Below are 24625 nucleotides of genomic sequence, written 5' to 3' on the forward strand. Positions count from 1 at the left end.
GGTGATATAACCTTCCCAATCTTCTATAGATGAACTGGCTACAACTAGGATCCTATTGGTCTCATCCTAGGACCAATATTTTCTAAAGATCACACTATAGTAATTTAGCTATTTCTCCTAACAATATATTTAACCACTCTTTCAAGCAGTTAATTATTACATATAAGTTATCTGTTTTTGATAATCAATTATGAATGTTTAATTCCAGATCAATATCCTATCATCAGGTGTCCATTTGTGCCATCTCCTACTATTGCTTAACATTTACTGTTCAAGGAATGCAATTAAGTTTCATTGGAGGTGAAACATGATACATACTGGAAAGAATATAAGAAAAAAATCATGAATGCATTTCAAAGTGATTTGGGGTTACCTCCTATTTTGGATCCCTGGGGCTAATCAAGAGTTGATTGTCGTAAATTATAGCCGTGGTATGTGAAATGATACGTCTCCAAAAATTCCGTCAGAAAGTAGTTGTGTATTCAGAATACCGACTTCTACATTTTTCTTACTTATGCATGATTAGTAATTTGTTATAGCGGTGGCCAGTTTTTACCTAAGAAAACATGTTAGAACACCCTACCCACTGGTGTAGAATACCCTACCAACTAGCTTGTTAACCCCTTCTTTTCCCAATTAAAACTCTGTCTTATGTATATCAATAAATGTGAGAAGAGAATAATCATTCTAGCTTGTTTATCTCTCTGGGACAATCACCTTTGTTGGGCACCAGGCCCATCTCCCCCACTGGTGGGGTTAACTTTGATCTGCTCACAGGAGAATCAGTGTGAGCTAGAAGCCATCCTTTGTTGCACTCCTACTTGGAAGCAACAGTTTCAGTATCCAGTTCCCAATAATATGTGAGCAGAACTATACCAGGTATCCCCTGTGGTGAATGATTTAGGTATTCCTCTGTGGATATCCATCACTAGACATATATTAAACCCTAACTATGTATCCAGCCCTCCTTTGCTTTTTTGTTTTTGTTTTGTTGAGGGAAATATAGACCACATGTCTGAAGAAATTGCAGTCTGCTTGGGGATATGTATTGACACACACCAAAATAACTAGAGGAAGGGACCAGATTGTATAAAATTATTCCATGATTCTTTGAATCATTCTTTGAAAATCCTGCAACAAAATAAAAAAATTTTTAAAAACCTCCCCAACTCACCCCCAAAATTTATTCATTTGAAAATTTAAAATATAATCTTAAATATCACCTATTAAAGGGTAACAAACTTAAATTATAACTTGTTTTCAAGTGACAGACGTTGAGATACGCATACATCCAAACCTGTGTAATATGATCAATGCAGGAAAAAAAAAGTGTAGAAAGTATAAGATTTTTAAAAATTAATTAAATTGAATCAATAAAAGTATCTTTGATTTTGAAAAGTCAAAACCAAGTTCTTAAAAGACTGAGTTCTTTTAAAAAAATAAAATCTTTTTTAAAAAATCAAAACCAAGTTCTTAAAACAAACAAGCTTGCCAAGAAGGTGGAAAATGTTACTTATGGAAGAGATTTTTAATGATGGGACAAAACTAGATATAAATTTACAACAATAAATCTAAAACATAAATTTAGTAGATAATTTTCTCTTACTTACCAAAATTAAACTAGAAGACAATCCGAATATAGGATAAAATAATGTTAAAAGCTGGTTAATATCTTCTCCCAAAATGGTCCATTTCAATTAAGTTTTCAAGGAATAGATAATTCCCATGTTATATAAATTATTCCAGAACATTAATGAGGAAGTTTCATAATATATTCTCTAAATACAATCTAATCCAAATGTCACAACCAGAAATTGATAATAAAAATGGGAAAATATAAAAAAAATTCTAGGCCAAGATCACCTATATACATAGATTTAAATATTCTAGTTGAAATATTATCAAATTGAATCCAAAATTGCAGTAAAAATTATAATATATTGTGAACAAGAATTAACTAGTAGAACTTATCTTAGGAATGCAAAGATAGTTCTTCATAAGTATATGCATTAAGGTGAAAAAACATATAATGAACTTGAAAAATTCAGATAAATTGTTTTATAACATTCAGAATCCATTTCACATTTTAAAAACACAATACAAATGTAATTACAGTATAAGAAAAAAGAAAAGTCTTCAACTGGTTATCCAAAAACCTAAGTCAGATGTAATTATGTTTAACAGTTGCACATTAATAACCATTCCATTAAAGAACAAAGGAAAATAAAGTTCCTGCTTTTACTTCTACTATGCAATATGCTACTAAAGGTCTTAGATTGTAATAAGAGAAGAAAAGTAAGGAATTTTCCTTTTGGTTTCTACAGTAAAATGTTATGGATTTATTCATTCAGGTTTTGCACAATTTTTTGTCATATACTCAAGTATTGTAAGGTTTCTATTGATATAGTAACTGGAATATTTTAAAGTAGAATTTTAATTGGTCATTGCTAGTATATAGGAAAGCCACTGATAGTTGTATGTTGGCTATCTGACTTCACTTATTAGTTGCGAATCTTTCCAGTTAATTCTCTAGGGATTTCTTGGTAGAAAATCATAAATGGCAGATAGAAAGTAATGGTTTATTAGTTCAATCATTTACGAGACAGTTCCCACATATTAAGAAAAAAATACTGCTTTCAAATTTCAGTAAGATAATTAAGTTATGTTTTAGGAAGAACTCTTCTCTACACCTTATGGTTTGGCTAGAGTAGAATAAGATTCTTTCTCTCTAAAGGTCTCTTAAGGGGTGCGTGGGTGGCTTAGTTGGTTAGGCGTCCCCCTTCGGCTCAGGTCACGATCTCAGGGTCCTGGGATCGAGTCCTGAGTCGGGCTCCCTGCTCAGCTCAGAGTTTACTTCTCCCTCTCTCCTTGACTGCTGTTTCCTCAGCTTGTGCTCTCAATCTCCCTCTCTGTGTCAAATAAATAAGATCTTTAAAAAAAAAATGTTTTTAAAAGATCTCTTAAAAAAGAATAGATCAACACTTCAGTGGGATGAATTAAGGCAACTAATAAAAGAATGGAAATGGATGAGTTTTTAATACTATGAGCTCTTTTATGATTATGCCTATTTTACAGGCATGCTATAACTTCAATTCCTGGGTTCACACAGCTCATTCTGATTCTCTGTTTTGCAAGTCCTGCAACTGCAGTGCATTAGGAGTTGATAATTTTCTCAGAGATTGATTCATTTCAATTAAATCAAAAAAGAAACTGAAGAAGCAATCAGAATGTCCATGCATTAATTTTATGGAAGCCTGTTCTTTCCAGGAAGAAACACATTTATGTCTACTTCTATGGCACTTGGGAATTCACATCAGCAATCAGAAGATTGCATGATCAAAGTGAAGATATGAAAAATCTTAAGAAATCTTTCATCCAGGGTATAATATATAAGTACCTGCCTCCATGTAAGGCTCATTCTTAATAGGGACACATGAAATAAAACCCACCAGATCAGTGCCTCTCTCCTTCAGGAGCAATCATTACACCCTAAGCAGATCTAGTACTCAAGCTTTTCTTTTCTTAAGGTCATGTGAAAGAACTTTCTTTTAATCAAGTAAAATATTTTCAAAATTGTTAATACAATTGTTTAGGCAACAAGATTCTTTGATAACCATTCAAACTTTGTTTTTAGGCCATGCAGTTCTTGATTTTTTTTTCAGAAAAAAAAGATATCTTTCTGCAGATAGTAAGTCATGTTCTAAATGTGGTTTTAATTTGTTTAGTTTTAAGAGTATTATTGTGGAGATGTCTCCCACAGGCTTCTATCATGTATTGTTTAATGAATGTGTGTGTGTGATAGCAGCTGGGACTGAGCGGCAGGGTGAGAAAGACAGACACAGAAATGGAGAGAGACAAGGGATTAAAAAAAATGACTTAGATGTGGATGACACCGGAGGGTATTATGCTGAGCAAAATAAGTCAATCAGAGAAAGACATGTATTATATGATCTCACTGATATGAGGAATTCTTAATCCCAGGAAACAAACTGAGAGTTGCTGGAGTGGTGGGGGATGGGAGGGATGGGGTGGCTGGGTGATAGACATTGGGGAGGGTATGTGCTATGGTGAGTGCTGTGAATTGTGCAAGACTGTTGAATCACAGACCTGTACCTCTGAAACAAATAATACATTATATGTTAAAAAAAAAAAAAGAAGAAGAAGAAGATAACAGAAGGGGAAGAATAAAGGGGGGGAATCGGAGGGGGAGACGAACCATGAGAAACTATGGACTCTGAGAAACAAACTGAGGGTTCTAGAGGGGAGGGGGGTGGGGGATGGGTTAGCCTGGTGATGGGTATTAAAGAGGGCACATTCTGCACGGAGCACTGGGTGTTATACGCAAACAATGAATCATGGAACACTACATCAAAAACTAATGATGTAATGTATGGTGATTAACATAACATAATAAAAAAGAATGACTTAGGCAACTCCTGGCAGAGCCATTAAAATCCACGGCAATACTGTTTTATTTTCTTAGGAATCTATAGCTTCAGTCTGCTAGCCAATAGAACAAGATCTTTACCTTTGACTTAATGAAAACATTGCTAAAATAATGATAGTAGTAAATAGTAATAATAATGATTGTGATAGTGCTAATTTTTTGGCCTATTTCTAATCATTTTACAGTTGGTATGACTTGAAATGATAAAAGAAAATCCAGCAGTTCTTTAATCTGTCCTCTTAGTACCATTCTATGAAAAAAGCCATTCAGGTACCTTCATACATCAAAAATTCTAGAAGGATCTCTCAAACCTTATCAAATAAATTGTATTCCCAGCCCTGAACAAGAATAGTTTATGTTCCATGCAAGATTCGATGAGTGATAAGCCCCCTGTATTTCCTGGAATCTGTCTATGTGACACACTATGAAAAAGAGAATGAAAATAAAGGCAGGATGCATGGATGTGTTAACCATATTAGAAAATAATTTTATCTTTGAAATAACTAGGTAAAACCTTTAATGTTGAGAACTGTCTCTGTCATTGAGGAGATATTCCTATAAACATATTCTGATGCCATCAAATCATTGCTATCTGGCTCACAGGTTGTCTTTAAAGTTATTTCTAGTGATTAGATGATCAAAACTGTAAATGTAAAATGTAAAGACATGACTTTGGCTCAAAGTCTAATCTATAAGCCTATTTGCCCTAGACACATCTGCCTTAAGTGGACATAGTGAAAAAGCACAACTTGAATGGAAACTAACTAGTTATGTGACTTGCTTTGGTAAGTGACTTATGCTTTCTTGACCAGTTTCATCGTATGTTGAAATACGAAATAATTACGAAATTATTCTCATATCTTTATGAGAATAAAGATATTATCAGTTCTTCTTGCTTCACAAGATTATTAAAAATATTACATAAAGAATGTATATTATGCAGCATGACATAAATCATGGTTCTCTTATGATTGCTGGTCTATCTTTAGATCTAAATGTTTTTAGAAAAAAGTCTGCAACATTTTTAATCACACATAATCCAATTAATTTAAAATTAAATAGTAAAACAAAGAGGAAACATCTCACTGAAGTCTCCCTAGACCCAAAGATCTTAAGAGAAAGCAAAGCAGCCAAATGATGACCAGTGTGTGGGTCTATTGACTCTCCTTCCACTGGTGGGAGAGTGGTCAACCAAGAGTGAGATAAGGGCTGACAAGAATGCGTCACAGTAGAAGAGAGGGGACTTGTATTGCTGACATAAACATAATTATAGACTTTAATTGCTTAGTTAGAACTTTGGTGATTATGTAACGTACATCTGTCAGAGTGCCCTAGAATCCCCCTTAAACGTAGTGGGCATTCAGTGTCTCTGGAATGAATGAATGTGCTATATGAGTAAATCAAATTCTTCAAGGTGACTTACCAAGATACATAATGTAAGTAGAACCAAGACCAAGCCCAAGACAAGAGAAGTCCAACCCAGAATTCTCTACAGGCTGCTGTCGTTGATACGGGCTATGCTAACACTGATTTTAGAAAGATGTAACCGTAGGAACTGGGCACCTTAGCCTATTTCTTTTCACTAAGTTGTGATGCTAATAAGATCCAGAATCTGGTAAGAACATCCCTTTTAATTACCATGAAGAGTTGACATCTACAGAGATAAATCTAGATTCAGTAGTTAGGGTAAATGAAAGGTTGCATGTGCCAATAAGACTAGAGTCCCCCAAAAGCTTTGATTCTCAGCAGCTGGGAAGGAGCGGTGTCTAAGCTGTAGGATCTACACATGGGAAGAGAACGGTGAGGTCAACATCTCTAGCATTCAGTTCATGCACATTCTGTTTGACCATGCCTCATGTTCACACTATTTGGTTCTGAACTATTTTAAAAATATATAGAGATACAAATATATAAAATGGAAATTGTATATATATTTATTTTTTTAAATGATATACATAACAATATAGTAAAGTACATCATTACTAATTTTTTTTCTCACAATTGGTGCTATTACTCGTGCTCATCCAAGGAGAAAGGGTGCAACAAGCTGTTTTACTTTCAGCAGCAAATATTAACGGGAAAGACTGCCTGTGTGCTCAGCAATGAGCATCCACTATCTTATCGATTGTTCAGTGCAACCAGTGGGATTATGCTTCACTTTATGCCACTTATTTACTGCCTGACAACTTTTCTTGAACTATAAAACTGTACAAGTGACAATCCTATATCTGTCTACCACAAAGAATTAAAAAATCATATAGTTTTGGAAATTAGTAAATACTTAGAACTGATTGATAATACACCATATGAAAACTTATTGTAGTACTGAAAGTGAAACTTGCAGACTTACCTTGTATATTTGAGAAAGATATACTGACAATTAATGAGCTAAGCATGAAATGCAAGAAGTTAGAAGACTGCATAATTAACACAAAGAAACTAGAAAGAAGAAAGAAAATTTATAGTAAGAGCAGATATTAAACGTAATAGAAAACAAAGATGCAATTAGATAAAGCCTAAAGTTGTTTCAAACCTCTGGAAAGCTTTATCAAGAGAAAAAAATACAAAACTAAATAAAATTAAGAATGCAAAAGGGATTTCACTATGGATTTAGTGAAGATGAAAAACGTATTTAAGAGTTTTATGAACAACGGGATGGATTACCTAGCAAATTGAACACATGCATGTCATAAAACCAGCAATTCCACTGTGGTACAAACTCCAAAAAATACTTGCACACATATCCCACTCAAACATGTCAGAATTCAGCTTGTGAGGAGGAATAAAGAGGTCTAGAATGTTCTGTGGCAAAGGATGGTCTCTCCTTGGTGACTGCTACTTAAAATTGGAGTTGATACATCAGCAGAAGCAATTAGCCAAAGTTCTGGGACTACAGTGCCCTAGTTGTAATGGATAAGTGCTAACTTGGCTTCCCAAGAGCTTGGAAACAGCAAGAAAGAGGGCTGCTATACACTGGAAGGAAGAAACCCTCAAGAGTGCTGTTTTCTGAGTCCTCCTCTTTGGCAAGCTGAGAAGTGGCAAGATGTTGAGACAAGTCATCACTGCACTGCTGTGATTTAGGCTGAGGAACCTTGTAAGCACATTTCCTACTTGAGGATTTGTATTCCAGAGATGGAGTAGCTACAGTTACACTTTTGTATATAACAGCAGAATGCTAAAAGCTGTTTGCAAAGGTGTTCTTTCCTCCCTGTAACTTTACTGAGTAAGAAATTACTATTTAGCTACATTTTGATGAAGCAACAAAGACAGTGTGTCATTGGTGTGCTGCCATTCTAAGAGCAGATTTTTGCAAACTGTATCTTCTCCCTTTAAGGATAAGATGAAGTTTATTTTTTCAGGGCTTTAAAACTTTTTTCTCAGTCATCATTTCATATTGTGAACGACCACTCTAAATACACCATAACTCTTACATTGAGAAATTCTGCAAAAGGTGGACTATTCTCTTGTATGTGAGATTGAAAATCCAAAAAGTTTTGCAAATTTCTACCAGAAACAATATCATCTCTTCTAATAGTGCACAAGCAATTTTTTTTCTCTACTCTGCAATATGGGTGTTAAGCTGCCTAATTGTAAAGTCCTTGATCTTAGCTCCTTCTTTTAGCACTTAATTGATTACTACCCTCAATGATTTTATAGATTTTCTTTGGATTTTATGCTAGGTAGGTATTTATTTTCTAAACTCAAAATTACTTAAAGATTAATATAAACTGCTGTTAGGTATTTATTTACTTCCTAAACTCAAAATTACTTAGAGATAAATATAAACTGCAGTTTGTCAGTTTTGTCTTTTTTAGTTAAAATGTTGCTATTGTTAACACATTTTTTTCTCTTCATTTTGTGTTCAATAAATAGTTCTATTTGGGGTATAGATGGCAAATTCAATTCCTCAGCTAGACTTAGAGGAACAATGTAGCATATAATGTTCTGACAAATAGGGCCATGAAATTTAAAAATGATTTTTAAGAATAGGATATTTTTTCTCAAAAGTAGCTTAAGGGAAATGATTTTCATATTTCCAAATCTTAAAGCATCCCCAGCAAATAAATGGAGTTTGACACATTCTACACGTGTAGATTTTTTTTTTAAAGATTTTCATTTACTTATTTGATAGAGAGAAACACAGCGAGAGAGGGAACACAAGCAGGGGGAGTGGGAGAGGGAGAAGCAGGCTTCCCGCGGAGCAGGGATCCCAATGTGGGACTCGATCCCAGGACCCCGGGATCATGACCTGAGCCAAAGGCAGACGCTTAACGACTGAGCCACCCAGGTGCCCCCATGTGTAGATTTTTATAACTTTGTGTGTTAACCTGGAAGATCTCCTGAACAGCAGAGATTTTCAGGGAAAGGCTAGATGAAACCTTGATGAGAATATTATAGATAGAATTTAGGCATCAAATGAGTGATTCAGTTAATGATCTTGAAAGTCACTTCCCTCCCTGAGAATTTCTATCGTTAGATTTATGAGCATAGTGGAGAATTAACTTGAGGACCTGCTGGCCTACTTTGACTTATGAATTTAGAAGACTTACTCATATGAATACAGTTTTTTTTCAGGTACCCTATTAAAATATTATTATAAAGTTAATTGAACAATAACCCTGTACAAAAACAGTATTAAATTTAATTTGCCTCCACAACCAGCATATTGTGGACAGTCTCTTTTATGTGCGGGTAAAATGAACTATCCTGTTTTGAGCTGGTGGGCAAGAGAGCCCCCTTGAAAGACCCTGACTGATCGGATCATTCAGTCAGCCATGGTAAACCCTTCCTCTTAGTGAGGAGAAGTAGTTTGGCAGTTAACTGCAGGTACCTGGGAACCTAGCCTCCATCCCTGCCTGATTCTGCAGGTGGGGTAAGTTTTTCATACCTTTCTGGGTCTTTGATGCGCCTTTGCGGGCAGACTGTTTTCAAATCTACCTCACGATGACTGTGTAACTTGTGCATCTTTAAAAAATAAACTGTGATATCTGGGGGAGAAGTCAGTTCTCCCTTAAGGGAAAATTTTCATAGTTTTATGTTTCAAGTTGGACTCAACTTGAGTTGTTAACTACTGTGGCATCACTGAGTTTTGGAACAAAGCAATTGATTCAGGATAAACTATTTCAAATTTTAAAAAACAATTAATTTATTTTTCCTTTCACCCACAGGTCTACCCACGGATAGCGCCGGCATTTTGGCACTACCTGCGGGTAGAAGTGAGTAGCGGGTACTTGATTTCTCCCACCCTTGCGCCTTGCACTCTGCTGGTGTGGTCTGATCTGATGCGCCCATTTTGCTCCCGGTGCAGCTGCCATTCTGTGTGAACGTGCTCTCACGCCACCACCATTCCTTAGAGTTGGATCAGAAATCCAAATCACCAAAACTCCAAGTGCAAGTTTATATAAGATAATCATCTTTCTTAATAAATTTCCGAATCAAGACCATATCATATGCATCATAATGATAAATAACTAAATGCTAAATTTTGGAAAACCATGCTTACACCTCTCTTTAATCAATATTTTTGATATTCAGAGCATAATTCCTCAGCTTAACTTGGGACTGTTTCTAGGAAAAAGTGGAATAACTCTGCTTCATCTCCTTTCTCCTCTTCTCTATCCCCAGGAGCATGAGCAGCTCACCTACTCCTCCACAAGGTCCAAGGCACCCAGTGTTATCATCACGGGCCTCAAGCCAGCCACCAAGTACATATTTCATATCCGAGTGAGGACTGCAACAGGATACAGTGGCTACAGTCAGAAGTTTGAATTTGAAACAGGAGATGAGAGTAAGTTTTACACAAACATATAAAATCAGTTAATTTAGTACTATTCCAATCTGACCTGATAGTTGAAAATCTAATGTCCCCAATTGTGAATAGTCTCATCAAACAGGATTCTGTTCATGTAAATACTCATATAGTCATTTTGGTTAATGTTTTGGTGCTATCATTAAATACCTCCATGAAATGCCTTACTCTACCACAATTGTAATGTGGCCCAAATATATCTCTTTATGCAGAATTCATTACTCATACTATAACATAGAGTCTCAATGGGCAGTGTTAGCCTAATTGCTTGCTAGTCTTGGCATCATAATATGATACTAATGAAAACTTGGAAGAGAATAAAGCCATGAGCAAATGATTTTAGCAGTTAGTTCAAAATTGTGCAGCTTTGGCTTGTTATCTCAGGTCAATAAAAAACAGTGGTCAGGAGAAAAACTCCACTGAAATGTACATTATAAGTTTAAATATAGACACATGGGCTTAATTAGAAACTCAAATTAGTTCCATAGCCTCGACGTGCTGAAAATCAAAATGGGAGACGAGGGGAGTGAGGTGTTCCAATGTCACGTAACATAGGTTCTGAAATGTTTTATTTAGTCTGAATCCTGCTCTACCATTGAATTTGGTTTTTTGCTTTGAGAAATCTATCTTACTGCTACTTTGTAAAGATAATATGGGTGGCTTTTGCAATGTTCCTCTATGGAAAAATGTCCAAATATCTAATTATAATAAAAATTTGTCCCCATCATTGCTAAAATACCCATATTTATATAAGAATTCAAGAATAGCAAATATATTATAAAAAATTCTTTATAAATAACAATAATAGCTACCACTTATTGAGCTTCTAATAAGTGCCAGAAATTATGTATTTTATATATATTATTCCATTTAAACCTTTCAACATCCAATAACACCAGTATGATTTTTCTAATTTTACTCAACAAACTGAGGGTTCTAGAGGGGAGGAGGGTGGGGGGATGGGTTAGCCTGGTGATGGGTATTAAAGAGGGCACATCCTGCATGGAGCACTGGGTGTTATGCACAAACAATGAATCATGGAACACCACCTCAAAAACTAATGATGTAATATATGGTGGTTAACATAACAATAAAAAAATTTTAAAAAAAGAAAAGAGAATTCTAGAGAAATAGAGCTCTTTGTCTAGATATATGCAACTAGTAAGAAGCTAAGCTAAAATTTGAAACTGAGGGCTACCTTTTTCCAAGGCCTGTGCTCTGAACTACTCCACCATCATGCCAAGTTCTTTCATTTGAATTATTAAGAAGTTCTAATGGTAAGATCATGAAACAGGCCACAATTCCTCTAGTTTGTCACTCCCTCAAAATGAAGCTGTTTGGATTTCAAATTCTGTGACGGAAGGAGTGTTGTTTTTACATTGATGAACAGTATCAATTCATAAGAATATCCTCATTGCAACTATATCTCACTAAAAAGTGGAAGAGAGCCAACATAATTAAGAATACACAGCTTAGGAAGAGAGAGTAAACTAATGAATAAAAAGAACACGTATAATCTGGATGTGTAATATCAGTGATGATCATTTATAATCGTGCTGGAGACTATTGGCTTCTCAAGCTAGAGATGAAATTATTGGTAGTAGAGTGTAATTATCAAAAAAAAAACATAGCTTCATAATTAAGAACAATATAAAAATATTCAAAGTGCCATTCCTGCTATATCCTGTTGGCTCTTTCTCCCCTGCTCCCATGTCAACACTTTGCCTTAATGCAGAGCCAGGGGATGCAATTCAAGGGAAGTTTGGTCTTGGGAAGAGTCCTGTCATTGTGTCGTTCAGGCTGTGTACCACATCCCTGCATCTCAGTTCTCTCACTTTCTTTCACAGATGAAGAAATTTATCTTTTTTAAAAGTATGACATTTTTGAGTATTACATCATTAAGTCAAAAATATATTCTCAGACAAATATATAGGGCTAAATCTAGATAAGCCATTTGTGTTTATCTGGGACTTCTAGAGAAAACAATTTAGTCTAATTAAAAAAAAAGTTCTGATCTAAATATGAAAAATTTAATTTAACTCTAAATTTCAACTCATTGTACTTTCAGGACTATAATTCTTTCAGATGTTATATAAAAGATACATACTTTGATATTACTTATCAGAAAAGGTCCCATGCTCACCAATGACCCAGTATAATATTTATTCATCCAACAAAAATGTATAGGACACTTAATATGTGCCATACCCTGTGTGAGGCTCTGGGGATTAAAAAAGTAATAATAAGACCAACAGCCTTCACATAATTTATAGTCTAGATTTGTGGGAAGAAAATGAAAATTTAAATAAAAAATACAAGGTTAGCGAACATCGTGTACTATCATACAAATATGCAAAGTGTGCCTGAGAGCATAGAGAAGAAATCCTAGTTTAGCATGAATGGGTCATGAAGGTGTCAGTTGGAAGGTGAGAAGATGGGGCTCATTCTTGAAAGAGGAGTAGTAAGAGAACAGCAAAGACACTGAGGCCTGAAATAGCATGAAAAATTTAAAGAAGAGCAAATAATTTGGTGTGGCTGCAGTGAGGAGACAAAAAGGTGAAATGGTGGGAACTGAAGGCAGAGAGTTAGACAAGGGCCAACATGAAGGTATTCTTTGGCCCTGTGAAGGATATTGAGCCTTCTGATGATACTGAGGAGCTGGGAGAGGGTTTTGATTAGGGAGTAACATGACCAGTAACAGGTGCAAGACCCTATACTGAGCAATTTACACAATTTGTCTTTTTAATTCTGACAAGATTATTTCTTCTTTTAGAAACATAAGTAGCTTTACCAAAATCTGGTAATTGGTGAGTGGAGGTACAGGATTAGAACCCTAGAATCATCTGACAATGGCTGCAGCAGACAGCAAAAAACATGTTCCGAATCACTGATTCATAAATGACATGAAAGTTCCTTCTATTAGGTCCTTGAAGAGACAGAATGTCTCAGAAGAATCTGAAAAATGCGTTTGTCTAAACCTGGAATTTGGGTAAATAGAATGGCTCCCAAGTCAATTTACAGCCTAGAGGGAAAATCATCTAAAGGATCATTTTTTATCTGGTTAGTTTTAAATTGCATTTTCAAAGCATGCTGTTTATATCCAGAAGAGAATTTCAGCTAATGATGTCATAGTAGGATATGGTCAGGTTTACTATAAATTCAAGTGTATAATGATATGAATTCCAATCTCCAGCATCAGTGTTTTTCTCTTCATACCCTCCTAGATCATCTTTTAATTTTTATACCTTTTGTTTCCTGAGTAGTGCCTGAACTAAGTTCTCTCTTGTGCCTTTTATTTAATTAACTAACTTTACAATATATGCATAGAGATGGGGGTGGGTTGAGAAAGAGAGATGAGGTTCTCTCATTTGATGGTCTGGTTCAATTTTTTTTTTTAAGTAAGCAAAGTGAAATACTCTATGATTTAATTCTCTCTAGCCATATCTGTTTTACTTGCTTCAACTTTTAGTTTGCCAACAAGACAGTAATATAAAATATGAAAAAACTCCTTTTCCAAAATCATAGTATTCTGAACCTACAAGTGTTCTATAAATATAGTGGCATCTGAATAACAATCACAGTCACTGCTCTTGCCCTTCCAGACCAGCAATTGGATTTTTTTACAGAGTCATATTATGTAGTGGAAACTGGCTAAACAAATGTATAGATCACTAATCATGATTGCTAGCACTGTGAAAAGAGCCTACTCGACCTAGACCTGTTGGTTTCTGCTCTCCCCAAGTCTACAGAATAACCTCATTACATATGTATATATGGAGAGATAAATAGATGACAAATAGATAGATGGGTAGATAAAGGTAATTAATTGATTGATAGATATATACATGAATAGGTAGATAATCACTCCTATATAGTCACAAAAGACTTTTTGTTTTAATGCTGGTATTTCACATGTCTGCTAATCTCTCTTTGACAAAGAGTGTACAACTAAATATTATGTCCACTAACAGCATTTATTGAGTACCTATTATGTACTAGTCTTTTTATCAGGTACTGTAATTGATTCTCCCACCTTTTTAGAATAGATACAACAAAATTACAATAAACTACAGAATCAGTAGTAAGAAGGTAAGAATATATAAACATTCCATGTGGATCTTCTTGAGACAGGTGAAAGATCAGTGTCAGAAGCTAATATGAGAATTTTCTCAGTATTAAAATGAAATTCATATTAGGTGCAAAACTATCAAACACACACACACACACACACACACACACACACACACATTAAGTACTGACCTTTTTGGCTTATATGAATGAAACAATAGGAAATTTTAACCACCTTATATTTATTATAATTTTGCCCTTATTTTCTGGAGAAAATGTGCTTCTTTTCAATGGAGAAAAAAATAACAATTAAAATTAAAAAGTTATCTACATAGCCAGTACTATCCATATCCTTGCAAAATTCTCAAAAAAGATGTTTGATTTAATTTTTAGCAATAATAACATTACACCTACATTTTTTTAGAAAAAGAAATAAAAATAATTTAAAGATAAGGAAGTTAAACATTTGGTTATTTAAAACACTAAGACTTTTTTTTTTAAATTTATTTATTTGAGAGAGTTAGAGAGAGAGAACTGGGAGGGTAGGGAGAGGGAGGGAGAATCCCAAGTAGACTCCCCACTGAGCACAGAGCCAGACACAGGACTCAAACTCAGGACCCTGAGATCATGACCTGAGCTAAAATCAGGAGTCAGATGCTTAACCAACTGAGCCACCCAAGTCCCCTAACACACCAAGACTTATCTAATATTCAAATGTATTTTAGAGTAGCAGAAAGTAATTTCATGTGTACATCTTTTAAAACCCAAATAAAATATATCCATCTATATTGCAGCCAACTTGAACATTTTACTTAAACACTGGAAGTGAACTTATGAAGCTATCAAAAGGGTGCAGAATCCATAGCTTAAAGCCAATTTTTGAGAGAAACCTGGAAATTTACATGTAGTAATTAGCAGTTTACCTCTCCCATTGCTTTAATTGTTATCCAAAAGACCCAGGAGAAGTATACATTGCCAACATGGAAGCAGTACATTCTTTTCCCCTGGAAGGATTAATTATACATTAAATTTTAGCAACATACAAACTTAGGTTTTTGCCTATAAGCTACATAAAGCACTTTTGTAACACAAAAGCCACATCTGTCAACATTTTAAAATGTATTATTTACCAAAAGAGTAACAATGGACTAGGTTTATATCACATAACGTAACCACACAAAAATCATGATCAACGTTAACTAACCAAATAATAAATTACTGAAACATAGTGGGTATTTCAAAATAGAATCTCATTTCATGTCTTACACATGTATACAAAAAGTATTAGTGTAGATACAAATGAATGAATTTAATCACTTAATTATTTTGAAACAACCATAAGAGTTAGCTATTTTTAGTATGGTGTCATATTTAAGTAATTTGATTAAGTTTAACAATTTATAAATGGGAAATGATCCTAGAAATTAAGGTTCAATATTGTATCTCTCGTTCCTTCTTCTCTAATTTGTTCTTTATGTCTCAATTGGACTAATTTTTCTATACTCCACCCTGTGCACTGAAAAACTCCAAATCATTGAGTATATTCTACCACATAAAATGTGAATTTCTCAACAAATATTCAAGTCTCCCTCCAATCCTAATACAGACTAACATCATTCCTGTCCCATCTCCCTCTGCTTATCACAAACTCTGAAAAAATGTATGGATACTTTATACATGAAATTTTCTGATTCTTCATAATTTCTAAGCTTCTTCTATAACTTCCAACTGGAAGATTCAGAAACCTACCACATTATAAATGGTCAGTCCAGCTCATCTGCTACCCCTCCTGAAATGTTCTGGATCAGTCCAGGGAAAAATCATCACTCTTTCCTCAGACGTTCTATATTTTATTGTGCAAGTCCTCAATTATTTGCTAAATTGTTAGCTCTTTGAGGTTAAGAACTAGAGCCAGTGTATCTTTGTGTCTCATGAAATGTCTTGCTTATAGTTTCCAGTGCATATTTAATCAAATAAATGAATAACATACAATTTTTAAAAGGCTAAAATTGGGAGAATAACATGTTGCCTGCCAGTCTAAACAGAAAGAATCAAATATTTTTATTTGCCATGGATAAACATTTTAGCTTGCTTTATTTTGGCTGTCAGTCTGTCACTGGCTTGAGTTGTATAGAAACATGATATGTGGAACTTTAATTACAAATTAATTGTTAATTCTATCATTGAGGGCATTTTAGGTAGAATGAAATGATATTTTTGTTGTTGTGCAACATATTTTCTTCCCTAAACTACCTTTTTAAAAAACATCTCTATTATGCTTAAAAAAAATTCTATTATGTTTGATCTGGTCTATTGGTTGAAGCCCAATCTGTACTGCTTCAATTACTTAGGATGAAATTAGCTACATCATTATTAACAGTAGCCAGAAATTTGGGGATGGTTATTAATGGTGAAGCATGAAGCAGAAAGAGGACCAGCTGACCCTGGTGGAGTAATAAAAAAGTTAATTAATCAAGCAAGAGGCAGATTTCATATTTATGAGTCTACCCAGAGGAGGACGAATTCCAGTATGTAAGATTTTAATTTGAAATAATCTCCAATCAATAGAACACTTTTTTTCCCAATCAATAGCACTTTCAGTTTTGGCAACCATAGCTATCTAAATGCAAACGTCAGTAGAAAAGAATTTTCTAGCCGTTAGGTTGTCCAACTATAAATTGGCCTACCTTATGAGGTAATGAATGCCCCTCATGATAAGAATTTGTACTGAAACTAGCTGGATACTTTTCCAGCATATCATAAAGGAAATCCTTGCTTTGTTTAGGAGGTTGTGATACAATTTTAATGTAACTTCTAAACTTGAGATTCCACCAGATAATATTTATTGAGTTCTAATTATTATCCAAGCACTATTCTATTCTTTGTGGCTACTAACCTTTGAAGTAGATCCTATTATCATGTCCATTTTATGGATCAGGAAACTGAAATGCAAAGAAGTTTAGTAACTTAACACATTCCCACAGCTAGTAAGTGTTGGTATGGGCATATTATATTATATGGGGATAGTATTTTTCATATTAATGCTCAAAACTAGGACTGAGTTCCCTTTATACCCAGTCAGTGTTTTTATTTTTCTTATTCAGCTTGGTCATTACCTCTGATTTTCTACATGATTCTTTTTTTATTCTTGCCTCTAATTCTTCACCCTCCCTTAACCAAATATATTCTTCCCTAAAATAACGTGTGTTTGAATACAAACACAGATTTTTCAGAAGACTATAATTATATATAAATCACAATGCATCAAGTTCAGAGAGCTATGTGTGTCTTAATACAGATTTCTAGACTAATGCACACATGGTAGACCAAGTATAACTCTAAAGGGACAAAATAACGTACTTAGTCTGATTAACTTACATGAGCAGGGACTTGATGAAGAGTAACCATTTGCATAGAGAATGGAAATCCCCTTTTAACAAGACTTGATAAAAAAAGGATATTTTGCTTCCATTTTGCCTGGATCAAATAAAGACTTTAAATGATGGGAACCAGGCTCATGTACTGTGAGACAGATTGAAGGTTCCAATGTGAAAAATATTAAAGATCATAACTTTGCTAAATGGGCTGGAAAAAAATCATTGACTCATAATATGTACTTAGAAATTATAAAATGTGCATATTAACATGCAGCATTACAATTTGTCTCAAATCAAAAAGGGAAAACAGAATATAGGCTTATTTTAAGCCAATAATCTACAGCAACATATACAAAAATATGATTTCTTTGGGATATTAGCCAGCATCCCTTGACTGGAAGTTTTGTGGGGTTTTTTTGAAATCAGGAACCATTTCTTATTCATTTTTGTGTCTCTTATATTGCTTTGCTGACACATAGAAGGCTTTCAGGGAATATCAGATAAGTTGATATCATCTAGTAAATAGTCAACTAGCATGCATCTGTTATTTCAAACAAATTACATGTATTCTATTATTTTATTATTTTATCTATGTATTTTCAGTATCTTATTTGTGTTTTTGTGCATATATATTAATAACAGTGTGCTGAATGCTGGTCAAAGGGTACAAAATGTCAGTTATGCAGGATGAATAAGTTCTCAAGATCTAATAACATAGCATGGTGACTATAGTTAATAGTACTACATTGTGTATTTGAAATTTTCTAGGAGAGTAGATCTTAAATGTTCTTACCACATACACACACTCTCTCACACACACATACACACGCACAATAACTATGTGAGGTGATGGATATACTAATTAGCTTGATTGTGGTGATCATTTCACAATGTATACTTATATCCAAACATCACATTGCATACCATAAGTATATGCAATTTTATTTGTCAGTTATACCTCAATAAAGCTAGAGGGAAGAAAAACAAATATGAATGATAAACATTCTCTATCTTCAGGAAGCTCACCATTAAGCCACAACAGAGACTCTTCTAACAGAGTTTCCTATATATGCCATTCTCAAAGTCTAATTTTAATTTGACTTGATTTGACAGGAGATGGATTTTTTTCTATCAGCTATCATATAAATTGCCTGAATTTTTCTGTCAAGTTATTTGACTTTACAACCTTGAATTCTTCTAGAGAGCAAAAAATTTCCTTAGACATTTCTAAGCAAATTGCTTAGATTTAGTGAAAAATACATTCCCTATATAATACATGAAGAATTACAGCCATTCTTCAGACTACACAAATCAGCTTTATTAATTTGTATCTTGAAGTGGTTTTTTTTTTTTTAAATGTCATATTCTAGTGGTCAGGAAAGCATTAAGGGCAAAGTAAAGAAAACCTAATCTCTTATATAACTATATATAACCTATCTGGAACTGCTGGTGAGATTCTTAATTGTGGCTGATCTCCTACTTCCATCTGTTGCACAACTATGTACTCTGCCCAAGACAGGATAAGGAGTATTGTGTTATTCAGTAGCTACTTCTGGAATGTATTCTAAAGCATGAGGGGAGTTCTAGCTAGCTGTGGAATGATGCCCAGTGGTGATACATAGCTGTGCTTCTTACAGGCAGAGGGCAGAAACACCTGATGCTAGGATGAAATTGTCCTTTAGGAAATCCCAGACTACAAGGATGACACAGCACAGGGCTTGCTTCCTTTCACAGCTTGCTTTCCTACTTCCCAGTGGAATTCTATCCATATGGTAAGAGACTACTTTTAGAGCTGAAAAACTTGAGAGTTGAATGAAAGAGTTGTCAAACTGTCCAAGTGGGTGAAAAGTATTTTATATAAAATATGTAAATACTAAATATTATCTGCCTATGTCAAAACGTAAAGACATAGTTTGAGTTTTCCTATTTGTATAGTACCAAGATGCAATAAAAAATAAGTTTAAATTATCTAATGTAACATCTTTTAAATTTGTATTCATTCAATGCAAGTCATCTGTTGTTGTTGTTTTTTTTAAGATTTTATTTATTTATTGGACAGAGAGAGACACAGCGAGAGAGGGAATACAAGCAGGGGGAGTGGGAGAGGGAGAAGCCGGCTTCCCGCTGAGCAGGGAGCCCAATGCGGGACTCGATCCCAGGACCCTGGGATCATGACCTGAGCCGAAGGCAGATGCTTAACAACTGAGCCACCCAGGCGCCCCAAGTCATCTTTTTTTTTTTTTTTGCTGTACCTCACTGTGAAGTCACAATACTGAATGGACAGATGTTTATAAAATAAACCCAGCCAGCTCTCCCAAATCTTGTTTGAAGAATTAATAAACAGCTTAAGTATTTGTATTCCACTTTACTTTTTCAAGAGAAACGGTAGTTCAGCAAATTTAAGGTAAATAACAAGAATTTCTGGCAAAATAGCTGGAGCCCTTTAAAAGATTTAGCTGTGTGAGCACAAACCGGAGCATGACATACATGAGCAGATTACCGCACTGTAAAGATAGGCAAAGTAGCAGAATATGGTAACTTTACCACCAGATATAAAATAGCTGATTCACAACAAACCGAATTTCATATTCTCTTATGCTTTTGGAAAACTGAGCATCCTTTGCTCTTGCACTATAGTTATTTTTAAAATAAATATCTTATATTTGCTGGATACAAAATGAGAAAGCAGACTAAATGGTTTTTTCAACAAGCATTTTCAGCATTTCTGTAAACAATAAACAGTGCAATATTGCTTACTGAATTTAGCATACATATTTATACATGCATACATACGTGTAATACATATATTCTGCATTCATGCACTCTTCCTATTCTCATTTTGAGATGAAGAAATGAAATTGACGGTGTCTTCAATATTGTTGCTTAAGATGCTATCCTTGGAAGTACGAGAGTTTATTTCTAAATCTGATTCAAAGTTTGTTTCTAAATTTGCCATAATGAGAGAGAAAGTAAAGGGCATGTGAAAGGAAGCAGCAAAAGCTAAAGCAAGCAGAATGTTTAATTGTTCAATTTATTCATTCACTCTTTCACTTGGTCTAAAAGTACTAACCCATGGGCCAGATATAGAAGGAGGCGCTGTGGATTCAAAGATAAAAAGAATAGATTTGTTCCCTGCTTTCACAAAAGCTTGTGAGAGGTTCAGAAAATTAAACAAGGTTTCGAGGTTGTATGTGACATTTTGGGGAGCACAAGGAGAACCCAAACAAACTTATATCAAGGAAAGCTTCCAAAAAGAAGTGCTATCTTAAAGGAAACTTTAAAGTTAAATAAAACTTGGCCATGCTAGCGAGGGGATGGAGGGTGAGGTGGGGGTAAGGTAAGAGGATCGGGGAGCTTCTGTTCTCTCATGTGTGCAGACATGCAGGTGTACAGATGAAAGTGAGTACAGAACCTTCTAGTGACTGAAAGCATTTTCATCTAGTGTGGCTGAACTGTGGTTTCCAAAGTGTGGGCCCTGCACCAAAATCAGCAGCAACTCCTGAGAAAATGTTAGAAAAGCAGATTTTCAGACTCTACCATATACCTGCTGAATCAGCCCTCCAAGTGATTCCGAGGCACGCTCTAGTTAGAGAACAAGCGGCTTCAACAGAGGTGGGGGTAAGGAGTGTTGGGGGTGATGATCTTGGTACAGAAAATACAAGACATGTGACTGGAGTCATAGATAGGCAAGGGCCATGCAATGCTGTCTCTGATCTTGGCAGGAGGCTGAAACCTTCCTGAGTTTTTATTTTTCTTCCCTTTATCTGTAGTTTGGAGACAGGCAAGCCAAAGAGAATGAGCTTCCCATAACTGACTTCTCTGGTACCATTGCTAACACATCTAATTTTCTCACTTTCATTTTATCCACACTAAAAATAAAACCTTCCAAATATCTTTTTCATTGTCACTTCTATAGCTGTCATAACTTCCAAACTCCCTAGAGACTATTTTAGCTTTAGAATTCACCTACCGAAGGTGCTGGAACCTTAGGAATTATCAATTTAAATTCTAATACATGCTTGTTCTCTGCCAGCGTGTAAGCCTGCATATTTCTCCTTGACAGTTCATATTTGGTATCTGGACTTTCAAGACACAGTGAATTATGACCTGTTCACCAGAGCCTCCGGAGAAAACTGGAGCTGAGCCATCTCATGCCAAACTTTCAACAAAAGTTGGTCAGTTGCAGATGTTCTGGAAATTAAGTTATCTGGAAAATTTCATGAATCTAGAAATCATAAAGCTGATATGTTAGCAAAGCAAAGTTAGATACCAAGACTAATATGCCACACAAGGGTGTCATGGACTTGTCTCGGGCTAGGTTACTTGGTTGGATGGTCTAATTGGTAAAGACAATGTAAGACTTGGTATCTTGGCTCATGACCATTCTCCATTCTAGACATTAGTTTCTCACCAATAAAATAAAGGGAATGTGCTAAATGAGCTACCATTGCTCTGAAAATAGAGAACTTCTGAGTGAAGTAGTTAAGGATTTGGGCCAGACCAAGCTCTGCCATCCCTAGGTATTAGGACGTAAGGAAAGCTGTTTAGTCTATGTTAGCTTTGGTTTCCTCATCAGAAAACTGGAAATTTATTTATTTGTTTGTACACCGATTTATTAAAAAATATTGGTGAAAACACACTCTGTCCTCTGTACTAAGTGCTGTCCTACATGCTGTGGATATAGCAGAAATAGACAAAGATCCTTGGTGTCCTGTCCTAGAGCCAACGTTCCAAAGAGGAGGGAGACAATAAGCAAACAATGAGTAAAATATTTAGAATGTTAAGTGATGCAGAGCTCTGGTGTGTGGCCTAGACCTCCCCTTCAGGAGCCAGGCACTTACCTAATCTCTTAGCTAGTGAGAGTGCAGCCTGCTGAAGGCTCCTGGCTGAATGCCTCTCCGGACATTGCCTCTGTCCAAAAGAAGCTGCATTCCCCAGAGTCATTTCCTCGCCCCAGAGGTGAACAGAATCCAAGTCTGGTCCTTGTGAGGCACAAAGCTGAGTCCCAATATTCATTTCAAGACAGCTGTGAAGGGTCATCTTGGCCCTTGAGATCTGCAGAGGTCGTTGAAGCTACCACATGGCAGTTCAACTGCTCCCTTTTCCCCTTTCTGCTCCCCTCACTTCCCAACCTGTCCATGCTGAGGTCAGTCCTCAATACACCTGCTACCTGCAAAGCCGCACTGCAGAATATGTGCCCCAGGAAACCTCCTCTAAGCCAGGTGACGAGAGATAGTCTAGAGAAGAGTAAAGCTGAGAAGGAGGATAAGGAGTGCCTGTCTTCTAATGTGATCACTAAATGTTAACTATCACTATAATTTGAATTATTGCTGTGAGCTAGGCAGTGGGCAAGCACTCTGTAGAGGAGGGCCTTCACCTTGGCCCTAGAGAAGAGGAAGGATATAAATAAGCAGAAAGAACAAGGAAATATTTCAGGATAGCAGCTGATTCATGCAATTCAACTTGGCAGATACTCCACAGATAAGTAGACAGCTAAAGAAAACCAGTGATTTTTAGTTAAAAGTTCAAGCTTTGGACTTAACCCTGGATTTAGATCTTGACCCTATCACTACCTTTTGTACCAGTCAGCTAACCACTCTATTGCCTCAGTTTCCACATCAGGAAAAATACGGATAAGAATTCCACCTACTTTCTAGTGTTCTTGTGAGTATGCATTGGTTCAATGCCTGTGAAGTACTTAGAATATCTAGCACTTCTGTGGTTAGGGTTCGATAAATGTTGAGTATCCATACTGACATTATTGGTATTAATTTTCAGCCCTAAAATTCCACTCTAGAAATTTCAAAATTGTCTTTAGAAAATGAAACAATATTCTTATCTTCTTGCATCTAGACACCCTACTATAGCAATCAAGTCATTCTCTGAGTCTTCCCTTTGACATTTATTTTTCATGCACATTAGCTTACCCTTGAGACAGCTGGCTAGTCTTGGTGTTATAGTTTTTGTTAAATTTTATAGGTGACATATAAGGGTGAGTGGGATTCCCCAGATGAGTTGGCCTCCCAGTGCCTAAGCACTGGAGTGGTGGACAAGGCAGCTCCACACTTGAACTTCTGAGATCAGGACTTAACCAGCACAGTTTGCAAGTCAGGGAGCCTCCATCAGTCCTATTCCAGCAACATCACCTTGTGGACCTGGAACCACTGTCCCTCCTGTTTCTGTGGTAATCAGGTTATTTACGGGTTGGGCCACTTTTCTTTTAAATACTTAAATCATAGAAGATTTCCGCACAATATAGCATAAAGGTTAGAAACTGCAACTCCGAACTAGGCTATCTGGACTTAAATTTTGGTTCAGCCCCTTCTATCTGTGTAACCATGGCAAGTTAATTAAACTTTTTGTGCCTCAGGTTCTCCATCTATAAAGTAGATCCTAAAATACATATGAAATATTTAGAACTGCAGACGGCACATGTAAGCACTCCAGAAATATTTGTTAAAATAATGACTATCCTTCTTCTGATACAGTCAATCATATATTGAGTCCATTATGATTTTTTGTATGAGCCTGTACTGTAAATCAGCTCCCACTCATTTCATAAGGAAGAAAGAAAAACTTTATTAAAAAGGAAGAAAATGTAATTCTAGAAAGAAAACTTCCTTAGGAACTTTCTGTGGAATTCTCAGTTATTAAGTAGAAATGACCCACAGTCACCTATCCCACAATAATTTTTTAATTAAATAAATAAATATCTAACTGATTTCCTTGCACAGGAATAAGCAATCCAAAGAAAATAAAATTTAGCTGTATATTGAAAATTATATTTTGGCTGAGAATAGGTATTAGTTATACTATAAGTTCTATAAGTAATAAGCACGGAATATTTTATTTGAGGAAGGATTTTACTTTTTCAAATTATGGAACAGATACAGGTTTGAGAATATTTGAACTTTTATAAAGACA

At 35.4% G+C, this 24625-nt stretch overlaps 1 protein-coding gene across 3 annotated transcripts in view; it reads left to right on the top strand.

Moving 5' to 3' along the window:
- The window catches only part of EPHA6 (EPH receptor A6), an 819528-nt gene that overhangs the window by 540905 nt on the left and 253998 nt on the right, over positions 1–24625 (top strand). For 2 of the 3 annotated variants that reach the window (XM_088025312.1, XM_088025358.1), the window contains 2 exons: positions 9616–9663; positions 10073–10235. In XM_088025312.1, the coding sequence (XP_087881438.1) occupies positions 9616–9663; positions 10073–10235 (211 nt within the window). The remainder of the gene's footprint in view (positions 1–9615; positions 9664–10072; positions 10236–24625) is intronic. The other variant, XM_028119182.1, reaches the window with a different exon arrangement.

This window comes from Eumetopias jubatus, unplaced genomic scaffold (genome assembly GCF_037043125.1).
Source record: "Eumetopias jubatus isolate StellerSeaLion01/CBP00866 unplaced genomic scaffold, mEumJub1_p1.0 scaffold_1, whole genome shotgun sequence".
Classification (NCBI taxonomy): Eukaryota; Metazoa; Chordata; class Mammalia; order Carnivora; family Otariidae; genus Eumetopias; species Eumetopias jubatus.